The sequence below is a fragment of the Benincasa hispida genome, chromosome 2 (assembly GCF_027475165.1).
Source record: "Benincasa hispida cultivar pf3 chromosome 2, pf3_genome.v1.1, whole genome shotgun sequence".
Taxonomy (NCBI): domain Eukaryota; kingdom Viridiplantae; phylum Streptophyta; class Magnoliopsida; order Cucurbitales; family Cucurbitaceae; genus Benincasa; species Benincasa hispida.
The window spans coordinates 12,710,426-12,720,596 of record NC_143479.1 but is presented as its reverse complement, the minus strand read 5'-3'; the positions used below and the strand labels follow the sequence as shown (position 1 = coordinate 12,720,596).

The 10,171-nt window shown below is 37.2% G+C and overlaps 2 protein-coding genes and 1 non-coding gene across 3 annotated transcripts; 2 read left to right on the top strand and 1 right to left on the bottom strand.

The window, feature by feature from the left end:
• Window positions 1-293: 293 nt before the first annotated feature.
• TRNAL-AAG (transfer RNA leucine (anticodon AAG)) lies at window positions 294-374 on the top strand. Its single transcript has one exon. It is a non-coding gene; the product is annotated as a tRNA-Leu (tRNA).
• A 2,005-nt stretch (window positions 375-2,379) lies between these two features.
• LOC120071017 (SHOOT GRAVITROPISM-like protein) lies at window positions 2,380-3,202 on the top strand. Its single transcript, XM_039023000.2, has one exon. The coding sequence runs from the start codon at window positions 2,523-2,525 to the stop codon at window positions 3,027-3,029; it is 507 nt and encodes a 168-aa protein (XP_038878928.1). The 5' UTR covers window positions 2,380-2,522; the 3' UTR covers window positions 3,030-3,202.
• Window positions 3,203-7,842: 4,640 nt separating this feature from the next.
• Window positions 7,843-10,171, bottom strand: CSR1 (chlorsulfuron/imidazolinone resistant 1). Its single transcript, XM_039022999.2, has one exon. The coding sequence runs from the start codon at window positions 10,094-10,096 to the stop codon at window positions 8,090-8,092; it is 2,007 nt and encodes a 668-aa protein (XP_038878927.1). The 5' UTR covers window positions 10,097-10,171; the 3' UTR covers window positions 7,843-8,089.

Here is a 10,171-nt window from a genome sequence, read left to right as displayed (position 1 = left end):
TAATAATTGGTCTTTTTTCTAAGTAACTAATATACATGTACTATAATAATTAAAATATTAAAAGGGACCTAGGATTAGAGTTTTTTTTTTAATATAAGAAAAGTATCTACATACTCTTGATTCGGTTTGGTTTTTATTAGTTTTTTTTTTTTTAATGAAAAATAGATATGAACAAATAATTTTTTTGTATTCTCTAAATAATTTTATATTTAAAAATCAAACAAAATAATGGGTTTTTAACACATTTAGTTTATTTGAAAATAAATTATAGTTGTAAATAGTTGTGCAAGAAAGTGGAGATGGCCGAGTTGGTCTAAGGCGCCAGATTAAGGTTCTGGTCCGAAAGGGCGTGGGTTCGAATCCCACTCTTCACAGATTTTATTTGCTACAAATTAATTATGGGTTTTTTAATTTTGAGTATTTTTGAGGGCTGTGATAATGTGGTGTGATGGTTGACGTGTCAAGCGTGTGAGTGAGGCCACCAGCCAACACAAGAAAAAAAAAAAGAAAAAAAGAAAAAAAAAAAAGAGGGACCCAGTGAATAAACGTTCCAAGTGGCATGGTCAGTGAACCCACAATTACGGTCAGTGGTCAGCCTCACTGGGGGCGCCCATCCCACGTGCCAACCTTCCCGCTGCGTGGTTTTCTTGAGATAGAAAGTGGAGTGAGTGCCCCTTTTTCTTCTCTTTTGTACTCTGCCCCCGACATCTTCTTGCCCTACCAATAAAGCTCCCCCCCTCCCCCCTTATTTCTTATCTCATTAACTCCATCCCTCCCCCTAATTTCTCTCTTTCTTTTTTATTTAATCATATTTCTTCTAACTCATTAAACGCACGTGCCACCCTAATCATTATCCCCTCCCCCTTCTAACTTCTATTTAACAATACTTCAAATTTAATAAAGTCAAATCATTAAATATTTAAACATATTAAAAGCTACCACATTATTATTATTAGATACTCAAAACATAATAAATCCATGTTTAATGCTCTTAATAATCCAATTACGTGATCCGTTATTTCCATAACGGAATTCGTTCCACTCTTCTTATTTTCTCTGACATTTTCTTTTCTCTGTGACCATCATGCCATTCATTCTTGTCCTTATTTCCAGGAATCTCCCTAAATTACAAAATTTCTATCAATTCCAGGATTTTTATTTCTCAAAATAATAATTATGATATCAATTATTTGACGTTTACCTAATTTTTCTTTTTAGTATCTATTCAAATTTGATTAAAAATGGATTCACGTTGAATATGTATTCAAACTATTCAACTAACATCTGCATGCTAATGATTTTAAATGTTTTTTTTTATAATTCGAATTCTTGTATTAGTTGCATTCAAATATTGAATGCAATATTGTCTATTCCCTAGTTTTTCTTTTAAAAAGTTATTAACACATTATTTTAACTCCCATATTTATACCCACCATGAGATTCCCACTCATGGATCAATTTTAGAGATAATAGCAAATCATGCTTTTGTGTAGTCATCGAGACAAATCCCTATATACAAAAAAAAGCATTCATATCATTAACGGATTATTTCAGTTAGGTATTTAGTGCACAAATAAGAGCCCCATTAGACAAAATAATGAAGAAAATTATTAAATAACCAGTACATTTTAGTTAATATTTAGTTTAGTTATTAATTTAGATTAATTAATTTTTTAAAACTAAATAATCACTTTAAGATTGTAATAAAAGGCTTTTACACTATCGTATAAATATTGAATTATTGTTCTTTGGAGAACTCTCTTCATCTAAGGGATGAACTAATTTTCTAGTTTGATCATGAATTGGGTCTAAACTTCAACTTGATGCATCACAAAATGACTTGATAAAAAGGTAAAATCAAATAAAAAAAAGAAGAAGAAATAGACTAGTATTTGCAACTACTTAAAGATAGAATAACTTGATTTGTGTGTATGTATTATGTTAAGAGTAGATATATTATGTATTCCAATGATTTCTTTTAATTCTATTTTTTTTTCATTATGCATATTTATGTGTTAGAAAAAGGAAGATTATTCAATAAAATCACTAGAATGTTACGAATATGTACGATTCATAATAATTACGGGATGGATTTGCATGTCTCCACTAAAAATAATAGATGTAGTTTTACACTTTTTCGTTTAAATATAAAATATTTCAAAATTGTCAATCACATCGTAGTAGCGATGTTTTTGAATAATATTTGGAGTGAAATTTTTTTAAAAAATAAAAGAAGCATCAGGCTGATGTTGGATGGTGGTTGTATAAGAATGTAAACTCTAGACTCCACATCCACAATCATGGAAAAGAAAGAGGTATGGGTAAAACGGTAATATCACGAGCCAAATTGTTATATATATAGGTGCAATTTTCTGCCATTTCATTCAGAGTCTGTTTCCATTGTACTCAAAGAAAAAAGAAAAAAGAAAAAAGAAAAAAGGAAAAAGAAAAAAGGAAGGAGAAGGGAAAAAAAAGAAAAGAAAAGGAAAACCCAATCTCCCTTTTTATTTGTATCTTCAGAAATGGAAGATGAAGATCAGAAGGAGTTACAGCTTCTTCCGACGCCTCACTCCATAGCGTCATCATCATCCCACATGTCGTCCCGCCCATCGGACTCGTCGTTAAGGTTCCGGTCCGATGCATTCGAAGCGGCGGGTCCAGGATCGGTGGACTTGCAGCTATCGATAAGCCTAAGGCCAATCCGGCCGGCAGCGGAGTGCTTGTTCAAGTACGAGGAGGTGATGAAGCCGGAGGCGGCGAGCTGCGTGGAGGCGCTGAAGTGGCAGGCGGCGGAGCAAATTCGGCTGGCGGCGATGGAAAAAGCGTATGCGGAAAGAGTGAGAGAACTGACGAAAAGGGAGATAGAATTGGCGCAAACGGAGTTTGCAAGGGCTCGGCAGATGTGGGAAAGGGCAAGAGAGGAAGTTGAAAAAGCGGAAAGAATGAAAGAAAGAGCCACTAGACAAATGGATTCTACGTGCATGGAGATCACTTGCCAATCTTGCAGGCAGAGGTTTCGGCCTTCTTAATTATATCTCTAATCATCATTTACCTCATTAATTACGTACCCCTTCCATTTTCCAAATCTTCTCTTCTTCACAGCCTACTTAATTATTAAGCGTTATATCCAGAGTTTCTTTTTTAATTAAGTCTCTGCTTGCCTCTCTCTTTTCAAATTAATAATCCTTTAAATTAAGCAAAATATAGAGAATATATGGGTTATTAATTTGATCATCATCATCATCATCATCATCATCATCATCATCATCATCATCATCATCATCATCATCATCATCATCTTCATCAACATTCACACAATATTCAAAATTGGAGTTCAATTTCAATTTTGTTTTCGATATATTTGATTTTGCTCTCCTGGTTTTCTTCTTTACTGAATTAAGTTTGTATGATATTATAATATTTTAATAATCAAATGGACGATTTGTTTTGTTTATTATGACATTTTTATTTTTCCAGTAATGATAGTGAAAATCGTCATGTATATATTTTTATTAGATTATTGATCCTTTTCTTTTTTCTTTTTACTTTTCTGGAAAATCTCGTTTATATATGTTATCTCACAAATCACACGACCTGCCTCATGTATACAAATAATTGAAATACTCTCTCTCTTCTTTTTCTGTTTTTTATTTTCCAATTAAATTAAAGAAAACAATCATTCTATTTTTTGTTATATATAATTTATTAGTTTATGCATGTATGGGAAAAAGCAATCAATCTTTGAGTCATAATAGTCATTAGAATAACATTTTTCTTATGAGAAATTGGTTGATCCGATTGGCAAAATTATGTACTTTGTTCATTTCATTGAATAATTTAGTTTCCTAAGTTAAAAGGTTTGAGTACAATATGGAACGTGATCATAGCTTAGTTGGGATATGGTATATGTTAGCAATTAGAAGGTATGTGGTTTTTTTTAAAAAAAATAAGATTATGAGAATATTGTGATGATCCTTTATTAAATGGACAATCTTAGAAATAGAGAAAAACGGACAAAGATTGATATCTATATAGAATATTTAGAATACATAAATGTGATTGAAGATTTGAGTAATGCTCACATAATTATTATTTGTTAATTATTTGAAAGGTTTGAGTAGATTATAACATTAATTTTGAGTTGCAATCAATTGGATGGAATGGATCCCATTTTGAGTAAAGAATGAGCAAGACTTTCCAACCACATACACATTGTTTGGATGAAAATACATGCAATGTTAAAAACAATAATATGCCATTTTGACTAATTCTTTCATTCACTGGATGCTAGTTTTATATGATTATTGTTTCAATACAAAACTATTAACATTAATGAAATATATCATCCGCCCATTTCTTGATTATAATAACTATTTCATTTTAGTTTAAGTAATTTTTTCTAATGTTCTGTTCTATTCTCGAACTTTTCATCGAAACTCAAGTAGAATGATTCGAGTATAAAATTAGGGTTTGAGAACATTGGCATTGAACTTAATGGGAAATGTTAAAGAGGGTGTTTAGAATATTGACGTTATAAATATTTTCTAAACAATTAAAAAATCATTTATGAAAATAGAGACGAAAAGTAGAATAATCCTTAAAATAAGATAGAGAGAGAATATTCATTAAGATGGATAAATAAAGATAGATTGAGAGAGAGAAGAGCACTGAAATTGAGAGAGGAGGAGGGAAAAGAAGGAAAGAGTCAAAGGTCAAAAGAAAAGAAAAATGTAAGAAGGAAAGGGAGATGTAGATGGAGAGAAAGGCAAATGAATCAGAACAAAAAGTGAGAAATGGATTGGGAAGAAGAAGACAGGGAGATAGCTGTACCAATTTTGTTTTGAAGTTATTTAACTTTACCTCTCATCCTAACCAAACACCAAACATCCCCACTATCACTGTCTGCAATTCCACCATTTCATAATTTCCTCCTTCTAACCCTAACCCTAAAACCACCATGATTAACTACTTCTCTTTTCAAAACCCACCCTTTAATAATGCACTTCTCTTCTTCTTCTTCTTCTTCTTCTTCCTCCTCCTCCTCCTCCTCTTGCCACCGTGTGCCTCCCGGGCTAATGGCAATTAGGGTTTCTCATCATTCATGAGAGTGCTCACAGTTCTTCTTTTCTTAAGATTTTGACATTTTTATTTTGATGGGCATGTGCAGAAAGGTACATGAATGATGAATAATGCTTCCCCCCTTTTTCTTTGATTCCTTGAATAAAAGTCAAGTTTAGTTTTGAATTCTGATGGGGTGTCAAGAAAAAAGGTTCACCTAGAAATGGTAATTTGGAGGGTGGTTCTGTTGTTCAAAAAAGGCACACATTTTGTCAGACTCACCATCATATCAAGTCAAAGGTACATCATTTCAGAAACTTACAACCCATTTAAACTATCTTTTTAAGTGCTTAAACAAGTGTTTTTAAAGCAAACATATGATATGTTTCCCTAAAGCCAAAACTAACCTAGTTAGTTTGATGAGATGTTACTTAGACAATGGGAGAGTATGATGTTTCCAAAAGAATGCAGTTGAATGAGATGAGCGTTTTGGTGAGGCATCTTTGTTTCCTTCTCTTTCTGTCCTCGTACTCAGAATCGAGTCGCTCACTGTATAGTCCGTTATGCTGTCGGTATTTCGAATACCACCTTTGATTTTTTTTCATTCTTCCATTTCGAAGGATTTGGGAGTTGTTGTGAGACTTTTCTTTCCCTAGTTGGTTTATGGATGTTTGTCCTTTCTCCTCCATTGCCCCCTTGAAGATCAAAGAAGTTGGGATGTGCAAAGGACAATCTGTGGGGGAGAAAATGAATGTGGGGAGCGTGTTGTCGCATAAATATGAAAGGAATATACATATATATGTATAGAGAGATCACATTGTTGTGTGTTTGATTCAATATCATATAATTTCATTAAGAGTCATCTCCATGGTAGCACCTAGAGAGGAAGGGAAGGGGGAAGTGGAGCAGCCAATTATTTTAAGAGTAAGTCTTAAGGAGTGGGAAAAAGGATGTAGGACATGCCTTGTCCCAACCAGCAAACTACTGATTCCATTATGACTAAACCTTAACATTTTGTCCTTTCACCTTGTCCATATATAGATTGTAACAGATTCTCTCCTCTCTCTTTCGACCTGAATGATTAAAGATATGTTTGTAATGATTTTCTACGTAACAATGCTATTAAACGTTGAGAAAGTCATTCTAATCCTAATGTATAAAGAAATTCACAGGCGATGTAACTGTTGATGAGAAGATACAAACTTTTTTTTCTTAGTTTCAGCTTTTTCAAGAAACATCCATCAGAAGCAGAAGTTCGTACGGTACAATCAACAGTAATGAATCTGGGTTTTTGGGTTGGACAACAATTATGGATTAAGAGATGGTTCCAAAATTAAACATCAAAACAATTTAACTGTCAGAAGAGGAAACTGATTTTTTCCCCTTTCTTTTTTTCTTTTTTGTTTAAAGGGTCTCAGAAATTGAGAGCTGTGGTTGCTGAAATGCTGATACAAGTTTTAAAGCTGTCAGGGACAGAGAAGGGATATTGTGGGAGGGTTTTTTTTTTAAAGTTTTAATCTTTTACCACTCATTGAAATAGTTTTTCTGGGTTCTTCTCGACACCCCAAGATTGAAATAAAAATTTAACTCTACATCCAAATAATCAATTTTTTTAAATTTTCTCAGTGGACCGAAAAGAATCAAGAAAGACTATTTCTTGGATGTACAATGAAAAAAGTTATATTTTAATTTGAGTCTTGGGATTGATTCGGACGATAAAAATTGAAAAAAACTATTTCAATGAGTTCTTTAAAAGAATATTGGTTGTGATCGAAGAAAACATTTGAGGATCACCTCGGACATTTTTCCCATCGTTTCTCCATAAACCATGGTGGTGTGTGTGGAGCTTTTGGTGGTGAAGGTCAAGGATGGTAAATTTCCAGATATGACAACCTTTTACCCTTCTCTTTCTAGGTGAGAGAGAGAGAGAGTGATGAAAGATTTGATGGTCTTGTCATATCAAGGCCCAATGAAGGGAAAGGTAGCTTTCATTTGAAGCTAGAAAAGTTGAAAAATCAGGTATAATGGTGAGTGGGACTCAGCTCCCTTTGAAAGTCAGAAACTTTAGCATGTGGAAATGAGATGCAATTTGTGGGAACATATATCAAAATTGGGATACTTGATGATCCAAACTTTCTTTGTATCTTTTCTGCTTGGCCAATCTGATAAATGGCAAAATCCAAACACTATCTACCATCCCTTTTGGTTGGAATAATGGAATTCCAAAGAAGGTTAAACCCTCTCAGCTTTCCTTTTCTCATTCTACTCCCCCGTGAATTGTCCTTCTCTCACTCTTCGGTTGAACCTCTCCTTTTTCTCTTTTACTGAATCTAAGCCAAGGAAGACAAGATCCTGACCGTGGTCTCTGTAATCTTTCTCTGATATGTTTCAGGTCATTCAACGTATGATGGTTGCCCTGTTTCATTATGCAACATTAAACAGAATCCTTGTCTGTGTAAGAATACAGAGTTTCTTACTAGTTTACTACAATCCAGTGCCATATGGACATCGCATTTGACAACGAACTTGAATTGTATACCATAACTTGGATCAAAATTCAAAACTAGTTACCAGTTGTTGATGAAAGTACTTTTATCAATCTCATCATACAGAGTACGTAATACACAATTGAATGTCAATGATTCACTAGCATTTAAAATGAAGATATTCTTTTAGTTCGTATAAGACCTGAAAAGAAACGGCTAGACCCACTTAAAAAGGGTCGTGGGATCTACCTAAAGAAAACAAGGACAGAATAATTAAAAGAAATCAACCAGACGAATCTTTGGAATGATTCTCAGTTTCTCATTCCCATTTCCAAACTGTAAGCATGGTCCCGAGTGTTGTAGACGGAAATAAGAGATGAAATGACCGCAAGCTAGGAGACAACAAAGCATAAATTAGGGAGTTGGAACTCTTACAACATTGTTTATGAGATAAAGCAAGCGGAAACTAACAAAACAAACTAAATGAGAAGGAAGGAACAAAAATGTACATAAAATGGTGGCGTAAAAAGGATTTATTATTCAGATTAGTATACGGATCTTCCATCTCCCTCTGTGATCACATCTTTGAAAGCACCACCACTGGGAATCATTGGCAGCACATGTTCCTGATGTGGTACAATCACATCCAACAAGTAAGGTCCTTCTGTCTTCAGCATCTTCTCCATCGCTGCTCTTAACTCGGCCCTCTTCGTCACACGAGCAGCCGGGATCCCGCATGCCTCTGCAAACTTTAACATGTTGGGGAATATCTCGGACTCATTTGATGGATTTCCCAGGTAAGTGTGAGCCCTGTTGGCTTTGTAGAACCGATCCTCCCACTGCACAACCATGCCTAGATGCTGGTTGTTCAGCAGAAGGATCTTCACTGGAAGTTTCTCAACACTGATCGTTGCCAGTTCTTGGACATTCATGATGAAACTCCCGTCCCCGTCGATGTCTACGACCACCGCATCGGGATTTGCTACTGCTGCCCCCATGGCTGCAGGCAGTCCAAAGCCCATTGCACCTAACCCACCGGAGGTTAACCACTGGCGTGGCTTCTTGTACTTGTAGAACTGAGCTGCCCACATCTGATGCTGCCCCACCCCTGTGCTTACGATGGCCTCGCCGTTGGTTAGCTCATCAAGGAGTTGAATTGCATACTGTGGAGGAATGGCCTCATCAAATGTTTTGAAAGTCAATGGATACTTTGATTTCTGCTCATTCAGCTCCTCTCTCCACGGAGAGAAATCAAAGTGAACCTTCTCAGCTTTCTGAAGTAATCGATTCATTCCCTGTAAGGCCAACTTCACATCACCACAGACCGACACATGGGGCTGCTTGTTCTTTCCAATCTCAGCTGAATCAATATCGATATGAACGATTTTCGCACGACTCGCAAAAGCCTCAAGCTTCCCTGTCACACGGTCATCAAATCTCACTCCAAATGCAAGCAACAGGTCAGATTTATCCACAGCGTAGTTGGCATAAACTGTGCCATGCATTCCCAGCATTTGCAGAGACAAATCATCGGAGCAAGGATAAGCCCCAAGACCCATCAGAGTACTGGCCACCGGAATCCCGGTGAGCTTAACAAACCGCCGCAGCTCCTCCGAGGAATTCAAACACCCTCCACCCACGTAAAGAACAGGCTTCTTAGATTCAGAGATCAATCGCAAAATTTGCTCCAAATGAGAATCAATGGGAGGCTTAGGTAACCTAGACAAGTAACCGGGTAATTTCATGGGCTGATTCCAATTAGGAACCGCGAGCTGCTGCTGAACGTCCTTAGGAATATCAATAAGAACAGGACCAGGTCGACCAGAAATTGCGAGGAAAAATGCCTCGCTCACAATCCTAGGAATGTCATCTACATCAAGAACCAGATAATTGTGCTTTGTAATAGAGCGAGTTACCTCAACAATTGGAGTTTCCTGAAACGCATCGGTACCGATCATTCTCCTCGGAACTTGCCCTGTAATGGCCACCAATGGAACGCTATCGAGCAGGGCGTCGGCAAGGCCGCTGACCAGATTAGTGGCACCGGGACCGGAAGTTGCAATGCAAACGCCGGGAAGGCCAGAGGAGCGAGCGTAACCCTCGGCAGCGAAGACGCCGCCCTGCTCGTGGCGAGGGAGAACGTTACGGATAATTGAAGAGCGGGTGAGGGCCTGATGGATCTCCATGGAGGCGCCTCCGGGGTAAGCGAAGACATTGGTGACGCCTTGGCGCTCGAGAGCCTCGACGAGGATATCAGCGCCTTTTCTCGGTTCATCGGAGGCGAATCGGGAGACAAAAATATCAGGGGTGGCGATGGGGGAAGTTTCGACGGCAGCGGCGGAGGCGGCGGTGGAGGAGGGTTTAGGGGAAGGGGAAGGATTGGAGAGAGAGCTGGTGCAGATGCGAAGAGGGCGGCGGAAAGTGGGATTGTGGGGAAGAGGAGAAACTGAAAGATCGAATCTGGAGAAGGGTTTAGGAAGGGTGAAGGAGGAAGAGGATTTGGAGAAGGATTTGGAGGCGCATGGTGAAGTAGCCGCCGCCATTGATGACATTGTGAAGGAAGAAGGCGATGAGGAAGCAGCTGGGAATGTGGTCTGTAGGAAGTTGTGGTTCGCAGTGATCTTACC

Coding starts and splice junctions, on each gene's coding strand:
- LOC120071017 (XM_039023000.2), top strand. CDS start 2,523: ATGGAAGATGAAGATCAGAAGGAGTTACAGCTTCTTCCGACGCCTCAC.
- CSR1 (XM_039022999.2), bottom strand. CDS start 10,096: ATGTCATCAATGGCGGCGGCTACTTCACCATGCGCCTCCAAATCCTTC.